Here is a 13,726-nt window from a genome sequence, read left to right as displayed (position 1 = left end):
GAAACCTGTATGAAGGACAAGAGGCCACAGTCAGAACTGGGCATGGTCTTACTGATTGGTTTCCAATTGAGAAAGGAGTGAGGCAAGGCTGCATACTGTCGCCCTGCCTATTTAACCTATACGCAGAGTGCATCATGAGGAAGGACGGTCTGGACGAGTCTTCAGCTGGAGTGAAGATTGCTGGAAAACGTGTCAACAACCTTATATATGCGGATGTTACCACTTTAATGGCAGAAAGTGAAGTGGAACTCAAGAGACGTCTGATGCGCCTACAAGAAGAGAGTGAAAAGTTTGGGCCTAAACTGAACATTAAAAAGGCAAAGATCATGGCGTCTTGCCCTATCAAGTCTTGGAGCATCAATGGACAAGAAGTGGAAGCTGTGACAGATTTTCTCTTCTTGGGCTCCAAGATTGCCTCGGAAGGAGAATACAGCCATGAAATTAGGAGACGCCTGCTTCTGGGAAAGAGAGCAATGGTTAGCCTTGACCGCCTAGTAAAGAGCAGAGACATTAGTCTGCCAACCAAGATCCGTATAACTCGTGCTATGGTCTTTCCAGTTGTGATGTATGCAGGCGAGAGTTGGACTGTGAAAAAGGCTGACCGCCGAAGAATTGACGTGTTTGAATTGTGGTGCTGGCGCTCTTGAGAGCTCCTTGGACTGCCAGAAGATCAAATCAGTCGATATTGTCGACCATAAACCCTGACTGCTCATTGGAGGGTCAAATTCTAAAGTTATAGCTCAGCTACTTTGGTCATCTGATGAGAAGAGAGGAGTCGCTGGAGAAAGATTTGATGTTGGGAAAGGTTGAGGGTCACCGGAGAAGGGGCAGGCAGCGAACGCGATGATTAGATGGCATCCTCGAGGCACTGCAGATGAAGTTATGTGATGTTAGGAAGATAGTGAGAGACCGGAAAGCGTGGCGTCACATGGTCCATAGGGTCACGAAGAGTCCGACACGACTGAACGACTTAACTGGAACTGGCCTTGTCTTTAATGAACCTAGCCCCTTCATCTGTACGCCGTCATATTGAGTCATTCAAGTTTCTGCATGAAAACGTCAGTTTTTCTTATCTTGCCTGACATCCCATATATATTGCTTCAGATGTTCCCCGGTCAAGTCAGAGTCATCATAACGTGGCAAGCCCAGAAAACAAAACAGATACAACAGCCGATGACTTGCGTAATGTTCCGGCAAGCGCCAGCCTTCTCAGCACCAACCACCATTGCTGCAGCTGCGTATCCTGTTTTCCTGTTGTTGAATGCTGTCTTCTTCAATGGATGTTCAGCGACGCAGGGCATCTATGTACTATTTTCACCCCCCCCCCCCCGCCCTCAAAGAGCGCAGTCCCGGTGCGTTATGTGTCTGTTACCTACAGCAGCAGTAGTATGGCTGCATTCGGGTGCCATGGCATAGCGGATTGTCGCAGCGGATGCACAGGGGTGATCTCGTATGTCATGGAAGTGACCGGCCGTAAACCATGGTAGCGGCCTGCGTAGCGCGGCAAAAGCTCCTCACAAAGCCCAATTCGACGAGCGGGAGTCCAGAGCAGGACGAGAGAGCCCGAGGAGTGGTGGTCATCCCGATGACGATAATCATGGCGGCGTTTTTGAGACTTTTTCTAGGAAGCCAGGCGTCAGGTCGGGATATGGCGTCACGAACATAGGAACTCGTATTAGCGGTGGGAGGCAGTACGCTGTGAACGGAAGTGAAGGGTCGCAGCCGAATAGAAGATAGAAGGGCGAGTAGCCTATTGTACTGTGACCGGAGGAATTATACGCGAACGTTATAAACGACAAAGCAATATTTTAGTCATGGCGATCACCCGGTACATACATGGACAGCATGTTCGTTAGCATGTTGTTGAGTTGTTTGGTGATGTCATTCGTTTGTGGATGGCAGGCGGTGCTGAAGGAGTGTTTAGCAGAGCAGTACCAAAGGATTTCATCGACTACTCGAGCAAGCAACGGCCATGGTCCGTGAGCTTGCGGCTAGAGTACAATGGAGCAGGATGATGATGTGGAGAAGAAACGCAGCCAAGTCAGGTGAACAGCTGCTGGGTATCGGTTGTGCGACAGCGTAACGCGTAGGCCGTGGCTAACACAGGTAATATATTCCTGGAAGCGGAGAGGGGGAAATGCCCGAGGAGATCAAGACCCACTCGGGAAAATGGGTCTATTGGCATGTCGATCGGCTCTAGGAACCCGGCAGGTTCAACTGAGGGCTTCTATCGCTGTCACCGGTCACAAGAAACCACTTAACGGCGAACAGAGAGAGGCCTGGCCAAAAGAAGGTGGTTTGGTTTAGTTTGTGGGGTTTAACGTCCCAAAGCGACTCAGGCTATGAGAGACGCCATAGTGGAGGACTCCGGAAAAGAAGCGCCGGCGACGCTGTCGTACGTACGAGATGCGTCAAGATGGCCCGCAGTGGGCGCGTCGTGCAGCTGCTCAATAACGATGGCACACAGCTATTCGGGGATACGAGCAGAAGCTCGACGCCATCTGGTCGCATATTCCGAAGGTATAAGGTGCCGTTGTGGAGCACTAATAAAGCAAGGGCAGGGTCAGGATGTTAAGTGCTGAGGCGGTTGATAATGCTGCAAAGGTTGAGATCTAAGCGCTGCCCATGGCGAATGTTTAAAATTTCAGAGGTGGACAACACAGAGGTGTCATCGTACCACTCATTTTTAGGCGGCGGATCTATGAGGTTGCGGGACAGGCAATTGGAATTCGTGTGGAGCCGGCTGGACTTGTGGAGGACAGAAAAAAAACGTATTCCTGCAGACGCAGGACCCAATGCCCAAGGCGACCAGTATGGTCCTTAGCCTAGAAAGCCAAAATGATGCGTGTGGGGCGATGATGATGGAGGATGGGCGGCCAATAAAGTGAGAGCGAAGCTGTAATGTCGCACATGAAGGCTAAACACTCGCGTTCTGTGATCGAATAATTTCTCTCAGGTGCAGAAAGGAGGCGACTGGCATAAGCACTGACGCGAGTGCGAGCCGTCTCCTGTTGGGCAAGAATGGTACCAATACCGTAACCATAGGTGTCGGTGCGTACCTCCGTTTGTGCTGAGGGGTTAAGTGTGCCAGGACGGGAGGGATGGTGAGGGCTGCAATGCGCGCAGAAGAGGTTTGAGATTGTTCTTCGCTCCAGTAAAATGAAACGTCGTTCTTCAGAAGAATGATGAGTGCAGGAGTCGTCTCCGCAAAGCTGGGGACAAACCGCCGAAAATAGGAGCTGAGGCCAAGAAAACTACTCACGTCGCTGGTACAGCGGGGTGTAGGAAGTGCACTTATAGCATGAACTTAGTCGGGGTCGGGTTGAACGCCATGGACGGCGACCGAGCGTCCGAACACCGTGAGTTCAAGAAGTACTTTGCTTTGGGCTAGTTGGTTCATGGTTGAAGTGGAATATGAAGACGGCGCAAAAAGGACGAGGACAAGGAAGGAAGGCGCCTGTCCTGTTATTTTGGTGTTCCCAACTTGTCCTCGTCCCTTTTGAGCCGTCTTCATATTCCACTTCAACCGTGAGTTCACGTCGGCTGAAGCTACACTTCTTCGAGTTCAGCTTAAGGCCAGCTTTTCGGAAGGCTCCGAAAATGGCATCAAGGCGATGGAGATGGCTATTGAAGGTCGAAGAAAATACAATAGCTTCATCGCGATATATCGAGAGAGCATAAGCACGTCGTCCATTTGAAGCCGTGTAGAATAGAGTCCACCATGTGCTCTAATGTTTCGGCCATATTACATATGGCAAAATGCATCACATTCAATGGGTAGCGAACATCGGGAGTGACAAAGGCGGTTTTTCCTCGCTCGTCGACTGCGATCTGCCAATAACGAGAACAAAGACCAATCGATGAGAAATTGGTGGCGCCGTGCTTTCAGTCGAGAGCAACATCTATCCTGGGGAGTGGATAAACGTCCTTTGTAAATTTATAGAAGTGTCAGTAATCAACGCAGAAATTCAAGGTATTGTCCTTCCTTTTAACAAGCGCGACCGGTGACGTCCAGGCGCTGCTAGAATGCTCTATAATGTTTATAGAGCATTTTAGAGCAATGTTTATGCATAATGTAAGTGCAGCCACTCCGTCAAGCTCCTCTTCGAAGCAGCTTTTTAGCGGCGTCTTCTTTCCTTTCCTTGTAATAAAGGAAAATTAAAGTATTATTATTATTATTATAATGATTATGATTATTCTTGACAACCTCCTGTCAGCGTAATCTTGTATGAAGTGACGTTCAGAAATGGCGACTCGATAAGGTAGTCTGTGAATTGGGCTGGCGTCTCCGGTATCGACGCGACGAGTAACGAATGACGTTTGATTTAAGGTGTGGTCACCAAAGCCAAATATATCAGTGCACGAAATTAGAAGGCTCGTAAGTGCTTTAGCACAACCGAGACGCAAGTCAGGAGCAACCATTCCTGATCTGCGGTCGTGTCGGCACTGCAGCAGGGTCAGGTAAAAGAGCAGACACACTAAAGTCGCAAAATGGGGGCAATTCGGCGAGAGAAATTCATTGTGGAGGAACTTGCCCAAAACGCTGAAGTTCAGGACTATGTGGTTGTTCGCTACGTGCATGATATTGTAAGAGAGAACGATTCTACGTTGTAGAGACACGTAAGAACAGAGAGAAAAGGCGACATGAGCACACACATAGCGGCTTCTGGTGTTAGGCGAGTAAATGTAGCGGAGCGGAGCGTTGAAAATTCAGCAGCTTGTTCGTCAGTACAGAGTGGCAGGTCTAGATGAAGCAGTACAGAAGAAGACAATGGGAGCAGAGTGTGCAGTTAAAAAGTCAAGGCCTAATTTAACGTCTTCAGGGCAGCTGTTGAGGACTAAGTAACCCAGGGATGGGGCGGTCGGCAATCCTAATTCAAGCAGTACACATACCAATCACAGTAGCTGTGTTGTCACCATTATCATAAACGGTTGATGCGGTAGTGAGCATGAGGACTTTGAGGCGTCGGCGGAGCCAGGAACTGAGAAAAGAAATCTGGGCAAATGTCGTTAAGGACAAGAACTGGGACTCCGTCCTCAAGTATATATCAGTGAGGTTGCGTCTAGTTGCAGGGGTCAGTACTGAGTTCGAAGTCTGCGTCGATAATGCAGCGCCACTCCCGGGTGCTGCACTCGCTAGTTTCCCGAGTAGGTGCCGGCGTATGATGGGGAGGAGCTGCGACGAGGCACCGGTGAACGGGAGCGACGAGGCCATGGAGATGGAGATCGACTGGAGCGAAGGACACTTGAGACAGCTCCGGTACGAGGTTCATCTAGTTGAGGAGGGAAGTATAGAGGTTCATTATTATGAGGCGGAGCTCTTCAGGTTGAGCATGGAAGCGTTGAGGTCCGTAGTAGTACCGATGGTCAGCGTTCTAGTAGGAACGAGGGGTGGGGAAGGTACGGCTACAGCAATAACGCGAAGTGTGGCCGGCTCGACAGCAAATGAAACAATTTGGCCTATCGTCTCAGGTTCGCCACTCAGCAGGATTGTAACTAAGGTATTGAAGTGGGGAAACCTGGCGGGTGGTAGCAGCAGCCACTAGAGGGACAGGGTAATATGGCGACGGGGGCGGCACGGGGCTGGAGGAGAGGTCAACATTGGCAAGTTTCTTGCGAACAATGGCCTGTATCATGGCCAAGATGTCGGGCAGCGGAGACGTGAGTGGTGCAGGAGCTAAGGCCTCGAGTTCTTTCCGAACAATCTGAGTCATGTTCTTTGGATGTGAGGGCTGTTGCAGAGGGGCCTGGTCAACGCAGGATGATGCAGCCGGAGTCCTCAGAACGCGTTCAAAGCGATGTAGGTACGTCGCTGTTTACCCTGCTCGAATTTTTGACAGACTTGAAGCCTGAGTCGACGGTAGAGCAATCCTTGCATAAGGGGGTGTTGAGCGCATCATCTGCGATACCTTTGAGGATATGCCCTACTTTGTGACTCTCCGACAGGGAGCTGTTCACGTTGCGACACAAAGCGAGCACGTCTCCGGGGGGGGGGGGGGATAAGGTGCGAGAAGAAAGTTTCGTTTTTGCTGCGAGAGCCCGTCAAACGGGCTTTCTCCGTAATTCTCGAACCCCGTGCGAGCTGTTCCCGCCGAATGGTAAATGATGTTAGCCAGCATGGTGGTAGCGTCCCAATTGCTATTCCTGATGCAGCGCTCATATTAATCCAGCCAATCGTCAACGTCTGGCTTGTCGTTGGAAGTAAAGATGGGAGGTTGGCGGATTTTCGTGAGTACGACGGGCTGAGCCGATGTTTCCGCCATTGTAGGGACTGCCTCGGAGGTCAAAGTGGCCGTTTCTGACGTCGTTATGATCGCGGGTAGGTGGCGGTCAGTGCGGGAATTCCCTAAATATCCGACTGACACCGTTCCCACTTCAAACTATTGATGAATTAGCTCTTGCCCTGCTATCAGTTCTGCTGACCGTCCTGGTTAGCTCAGCTGGTAGAGCGACTGCTTTGGAAAGACGGTGGTCCCTTGTTCGATCTCCGGATCAGGGCGAATTTTTCTTCAACTACGAAGTTTTTGAGAAAGTTGTATCTTTACTTTGTAGCCGTATGCCTCGCTTGGGTGGATGTAAATGAGTAATTGCTCCTTCATTATAAGTGTTCAGAGTGATAACTCTGACGCACAGTGGTGTATGCTCTTATGACAGAGTATATAGGCTGGTATATCATCCAGGGTGAACAATCCTGAAAGTCCCGTCCTTGCATTCAGTTATGTCCGCTGTTATGCGCTGAAAGTGGCAGCCTACAAAGGATGCCCCGCTTCCTGAGTATGGCCAGCTTCGCGACTAGTTAGCCGGGGTACTAACTGCTTCCGATGTCGGCGCTTCCGCGCCGTTTCCGCACTTCCACTTGTGCCGGTCGCGTTGGGAGCAGTACTAGGCTATTCGTCACTCTTCCTTGCTGCTTATACCTCCCGGCGCCCTTTCGGGATGGTACTCAGTACGTTAGCACCTTTACGTGCTAGACGTGTCATGCCTCGGGACAGGGGTCATTATCGAAGTAGCCGGACAACGGGATTGTCTCGCTCATGTGGCCTAGCCCCGACGCGATGCGACTGGCAACTTGCTGCGTACCATAATTTCCTGCATGGGTACACCGCGCATTTGCTACAGCCCGTCAGACGATGCCAGGATAGCGAGTGAACTGGGTCCTTATATTTGCTCGGCTGAAGAAGCTCGCGGTGTTCGGCGGGATGAGTTGAAACGGAAGACTCCATAAACGTGAACACGCCTTGTAGTAACACAGAGATTTGAGCTTGTTGGTTCATCTTCGATATTTTACCGTCCCCTGTCGCAGCGCCGGTAAAATATTGAACACGCCTTATGTGTGTATATCCTAGAGCTTAACCAAATCGAAACCAAAAGCAAAAATAAAATAAAAATAAACCCATACTGACCTACAGCTAAACCGAAATAAACCATGGTTTCACACGTCCAACTCTATTTAAACTTACTTGAATCGCAATTTTTTCCATTTCCCTAACTTTGAGTGGCACCACGTGTTCTCGTCCTTCTTTCTTTAGCACACCGCTGCCTTCATAAAAAAGCTAACTTAAATGCTCGTTGTGAATTTATGGTAGTGCCTTCGTCCAAATTTGATCTCGCATTGGTCGTAATATGGAAAACTGAAACGTCGGTGCACCGCTAGAAAGGGCGCTGATAATGAGCGCATACGAATTTTCTCGTTCTCGCTGCGCGTGCAGCCACTTTCCGGGGTGCTCATGAACAAGGCGCTTTTGAAAGGGAAGCTGGTGTGTATTTTTACCTAAAAAAATGTTTAGGTTATCGTGCGGCACCGCATGCTGCGCCAAGACCTACGTTATGAGCAGTCTACGTTAGTACGAAGCCATCACCCTTGCAGTGACATCCAGCTGTCCCGAATAAAAAAAGCAAGGTAATCTCAGATTCTTAAGTGCCATAGAGAGAGTGCAAAATCGCCTCATATCGGCAAATGTACACCGCATTTTATCAATGCAAAAGCGTCAATTTCGGGAAATTGCACTCATCTGGACGCCGCACTTCGAATCTTTATCGCGGCATTCGGCTCACACATGGTATAACCCTATTTCTCACTAACTGGGGTCCGCTTAGTGGTTTAGTGGCCGCGGAGCTGGTCCCAGAGCAGTTGCAGTTATTTCAAATCCTCAAAGAGGGGAAGGCATACACATCCTGTAGACCGGCGGGTCTACAGTATGTCGTCAACCCTTCTTTCACGCACAAAGAGACAGCTATACTGAAGAACATATGCCCATACCACGAGCGTCCCATACTACATCAAAACACACGCTCTTTATGCGAAGAATGCCCCAACAACATTACACTCCAGAAGCTTTCAAACGCATTGCGGGAAGCCATTCCCAAAACCAAGCCTGAGCACTGGGGCACCCTGCTGTCGTTGGACCAAGAAGGCTGGTTTACTTTTTATCAGTTGCAGCAAACAGCTAAGGCCTCAGGAGCACTGAAATGATGACTCAAGCGTGGGAGCGGGAAACGCTTTGCTAACTCATATGCTTATCACGATCACGACCCTACAAGTTGATTCCGTCACGGATAGAGCGAAGCAAAGGTACAAGCACATAGGCGGCGTATGTATGCCTTCTCTCATGCCTCCTGAATTTCGTGGCATGAACAAAATTCAAGACGCCTGTCTTTAATTTTGTTCATTCTGTGGCATTTAAGATATCCGAAAGGAAGCACGCAGCCTCAAGTAATGTTGTGAATTGACGCAAGCTTATACTTATTTTCTTCGTGCACTTTCTATTACTTAATTGGTGGGAAATCTACGTACTGGGCGTTCAGGCTCGTGCTGACCGCGTTCAGCCACCGCACTAGTTTTGTAGCGCAAGCTACATTGGCCACGAACGAATAGCTTCGAGTGGTGGAAGGCACCGAGCCGTTGTCTAGCAGTCGCCCCTCCATCTGGCAATCAAGAAGCAAACAGAATGCAACAACAGCATAGCTAGACATAGTGATTAGCGCATCTCTTATTTCTCCTTCTCTGGCGGTGAGGATGACAAGCTAGTCAGCGGCGCATTTTGGGCGGGCTTGTACTCAGCATTGAACAGGATTGCATTGGAGTAGATTAGATATTAGATTGGACAGGACTTGATTGGGCTCGATTGGATTGGTTTGGGTCAGACATGTTTGGATTAAATTGGATAGGATTGGTCGGATTTTACTTAACTGTAATGGACTCTACTTAATTGGACTGGATTTGAATAAACTGGATTGGTTTGGACTGGATTAGACTAAACTGAATTTGGATTGCATTGCATTGGATTGGATGGGATTAGATGGTATTGGAGAGGGGTAGGATTTCGCTACTCATATCCTGGCCTAGCTGAACTAAGTCACGGCCAATGTTCGCAACAGCTCCTTTTCAGCGTCATATAAGAAATTGGCCCATGTTTCACTGTCAAAAGGGGAAATGAAAGGACGATGGGGGCTCCTGTTGTGGTGTATTCATGGACGGAACTATGAGAATTGTTTGTGCTGTCATGCAAGTTCAATATCTAGTTTCGCGTAATTAAGGAAATGTGTGCACTTTCATATCAAAGTATTCGATTCAGGCTGAAATGGTTGCCTAGCAGGCATACCTAGAGTTACTCAATGCCGGAATCAATGTCGGCCTCCTCCTGCTTCCGCCCTCCCTCTTTCCCCTCCTTCCCAAGACGGCGACGCTGCTTTGCTGGCAGTAGTTCCCTGCTGCATTATTTTTGAGAAAATTGGCAAAGCAGAAACAGTTGCAGAGTTGTGGTAGTGTTTATTACCTCATTTACGAGCAGGCGTTTTGCAATCGGGGTTTTTGAAAGAAAAGAAATCCAACGCTCACAACCAGATTGTATACGTTCGTTTTTGACAATGGTCAATTCTGTCGGGAACTGAATTGACGCGATGGGCTTTCAAATGATCCGCTCCGCAAGCGCTGCTGTTAATTAGCCTTTGTAGGAGCGTGTATATTTTTAATTGTGCAGCGTAATATAAATTTAATATTATATAAAATATGAAATAAAATCTCTGCAATATAAAAAACATCACCAACTAGCCCATCAAGAAGTTCTTCTTAAATGTAAATTTAACCTGATTTTTCCGATCTCATATGTGAATTGCAGTAAAGGGTGGAGATGTTCGAGTTGTTCGTGTTAAATACTGCAGCCTTTAGGAAGCGATGATTAAACGTGGTATCAAGGAAGCTTCTACCGTTAGGTATCCTTTCAATACTAAATTTTTGGTGCTTTCTCCTGTCATCGTCATCATAATCATGCGCCGGACAATACACCGTGCAAGGCGAAGGCCTCTCCCCGCTCCTGTGCTAGCTACATCCACTTGACCCTCATCCATCCACCTAATTTTCTGCTACGCTTTCCTTCCTTTGGAATCCAGTTTGTTGCCCTAAGCGACCATCGGTTATTCTCGCTTCGCACTACATGTCCCAGTTCTTAATTTCGACTGGAATGCCAGTAATCTAAGTTATTTCTCTGATCCACTCTGCACGCTTCCTTCATCTTGGTTTGGTTTGTGGGCTTTAACGTCCCAAAGCAACTCAGGCTGAGAGACGCCGTAGTGGAGGACTGCGGAAATTTCGACCATCTGGGCTTCTTTAACGTGCACTGACATCGCACAGCACACGAGCGCCTTGCTTTTCTCCTCCACCGAAAAGCGGCCGCCGAGGCCGGGATTCGATCCCGCGTCCTTGGGAACAGTAGTCGAGCGCCGTAACCACTGCGCCACCCAGGCGGTGCCGCTTCCTTTATCTTAACGCTACACCTATCATTTTGCGTTCCATAGCTCTGCGTTGTCCTGAACGTAACTACAACCCTCTTTGTTCACCTCCACGGTACAGCCCCATTGGCGAGCCGGTATGATGCAACTGTTATACACTTTCCTCTAGAGCGATACCGGTAACCTACTGGACAAAGTGTGTGAGTACCTTCCTAATGCGCTCCATCTCAATCTTATTCTCCTAGCTATTTCACTTTCGTGGCCCGGATGTGCGGTTACTACGAATTTCTGTGCCATTTCCAGTGCTTCGCTACCTATATTAAACTGCTGTTCGTTTGCCAGTGGTAATTCCCTATTTGCATAACACCTCGCATTGCCTAAAAAAGATAGCGAAACGCAGCAACGTCAGATTGGTGCTATCGGCTCCCGAGAAGCTAGGAAGACTTGTGAAAATGACCAACCCTTTTTCAAGGCCAAAACAGCAGTGCACAATCAGACATCGAGCCCCCTTTGTAGCTTGTTCGTCCGGGGTGGTGTATGAGATTCCCCTGTCATGTGGCTCGAGGTACATCGGCCAAACTGGCCGATGTGTCAATGAGAGATTATTGGAGCACAGGAGGAATGGGGGCAACTACAGGGATGGTAATCTCTTTGTGCATTGTCACGATTCTGCTGAAAAGAATAAAAAAGCGTGCAAACCATTTTTTAACGAGTGCAAGATAGTAGCCAAACATGTGTGGAAAGATGTCAGAGAAGTAATCGAGGCCGATCTGATTAAAAAAGCGGGTGCATCCTGTGTCAGCACACCATCTGTTTCTTTGATGGCCAAAGAGTTAAATTTTTTGTCCGGGGCCATGTGATGTCGGCGTTTATGTCGGGTGACCTCATGATGCAGGTTGTATTTAATGTGCAAATTGTGTCAATAAATCATCAGTTGAAATTTAGAGCTCGTGTTGTCTACATCTCTCTCGTCCTTGTTCATATGCGCTAGAACGTGTCTGATAATAGAACACCGGATTTTATATAGGCCAAGCCAAAATTATTTAACCAAGAATCTAAAAGATGGCTGGATACGGCTGGTACCCGTCTTGTCATAAAACAAACGATCCAACAAGCTTTCGATTATCAAAATTAGGAATAAACGTATAGTAAGTTATTATTACAAACGACAATAACCGATGAGCCATATAACATTTTAACACGTCTTCAAAAACGAAAATTAAGCAACAAAATGCTCTAAAAGGATTTCGTTATGCACTAATACACATATATATTCCCTTTATAAAAACAGCTTTATAATAAAGTAATATTTGGTAATATTTTCAGAGAAGACTGCCGATAAGGTTTAGTTCACATGGACGTGAGGCCTCCAGCTACGCTGCATCAAAAGGCTTGCATGTTTTAACAGGGTACTGAATGAAACGTCACATAATTATCAATTTAGTGAAGGTGCATTCTGAAAGAAGTAAGAAGCTTCAATATACTACCGGTGAAAGTAGAGCTAGTTGGTCAGACGACATGATGCACCATGCAGCAGAGTAGGCGACGAAACACAGGAGAGGAACACAGTACACACACACACACATAAACAAGGACAATGCTGCGCCGACAACTGATTGAATCTAACACCAATATCCTCGTCCTTCTCCACTTCTAAGCACACACACCACTCCTTCTTTGACGGTCCTCCCAGTGATCTAAAAAGTCTTTCTCTTTCTTCATCACGAGAACAGAAGGCATGCTAACGCAGTCTTCACCAGCAAAAGATATCTCCCAAGCTTCCAAAATCTCTCTTGTTAATCTGTCCTTGTTCTTCCTTATCCTGTGGCAAGAAATATATCGGCCAGACCGGAAGATGCATAAATGATAGGATTAGAGAACATGCTTCTACAATATTGGATAAGTCCGGGACTAACCTTGCGATACTTTGCAAGGACTGCACTCTTTGTGAAAAAGGGATGTCTTCAACAGAACTTAATAGCAGTTTTGAGGAAGAACAAGGACAGATTAACGAGAGAGATTTTGGAAGCTTGGGAGATATCTTTAGCTGGTGAAGACTGTGTTAGCATGCCTTCTGTTGTCCTGTCGAAGAAAGAGAAATACTTTTTAGATCATTGGGAGGACCGTCATAGAAGAAGTTGCGTGTGTACTTAGAAGTGGAGAAGGACGAGGATGTTGGTGTTAAATTTAGTCAGTTGTCGGTGCAGCATTGTCCTTGTTTATGTGTATGTGTGTACTGTGTTCCTCTCCTGTGTTTCGTCGCCTACTCTGCTGCGTGCTGCATCAAGTTTAAATACTTAGGAGTAATATAACAGCTTGCGATAGCTCTATCACTTGGCACATAATTGAAGATAATTGATTAGACGGAATTAATACTGATGAATAAGCATAACACAAAGCGAAACTGAAATTGAATGCGCAAGAAATACAGTGCACCACGCGTGCTTCAACAAAGCATTAAAATCTAACGTAAGGAAAGTCGCTATGAAAGAAGGTAACTGGAGCCAAATAGTTTTTGAAGCTTTTTGCATTTAACAATTATTGCACTTAAAAGTGGGGCGCTGAAGGTTACGAGCAGCCTGGGATAGATGTAGAGAAAATTGTGTGCGCTGTGACCAGAGCTAGTGGTTTCGGTTCGGTTATGTATCACCTGACCTGATGACCGCTTGTTCCCGGACAGTCCCTGGTATAATTGATGTTTATATTTTTGTTACGAGCTCACTTGTTTTGCACCATGTTGGCTACAAACGAGTAGTGAGTGACCTCGATGCCCTTCAGTAGTCCCGTGATGCCAGAGCTGTAGGAGAGGCCTGCCAGAGTGTTTCGGGGGTCGGCAACGGCGACCTCACGGAACTCTGCCTCGTCCAGCAGATCGAAGCCCAGGACGGAAATGAAGCCCGGCGCTTCGCCCAGCACGAACCGGCACTGCGTCGAGAGGAGTATACATGCGTTAGAGCAAGTGGAAGCCGCAGGGAAAGTTTCATTAATCCAAGACCTC

At 47.7% G+C, this 13,726-nt stretch overlaps 1 protein-coding gene across 1 annotated transcript in view; it reads right to left on the bottom strand.

Moving 5' to 3' along the window:
- Positions 1 to 13,726, bottom strand: part of LOC146210030 (uncharacterized) — a 317,294-nt gene that overhangs the window by 215,829 nt on the left and 87,739 nt on the right. Inside the window, exon 5 of the mRNA XM_084581616.1 lies at positions 13,451 to 13,653. Coding sequence (XP_084437742.1) covers positions 13,451 to 13,653 — 203 coding nt within the window. The remainder of the gene's footprint in view (positions 1 to 13,450; positions 13,654 to 13,726) is intronic.

The sequence above is a fragment of the Amblyomma maculatum genome, chromosome 1 (genome assembly GCF_055883805.1).
Source record: "Amblyomma maculatum isolate TAMU_Amacu chromosome 1, ASM5588380v1, whole genome shotgun sequence".
NCBI lineage: Eukaryota > Metazoa > Arthropoda > Arachnida > Ixodida > Ixodidae > Amblyomma > Amblyomma maculatum.
This window is presented reverse-complemented; position numbering and strand designations above follow the sequence as displayed.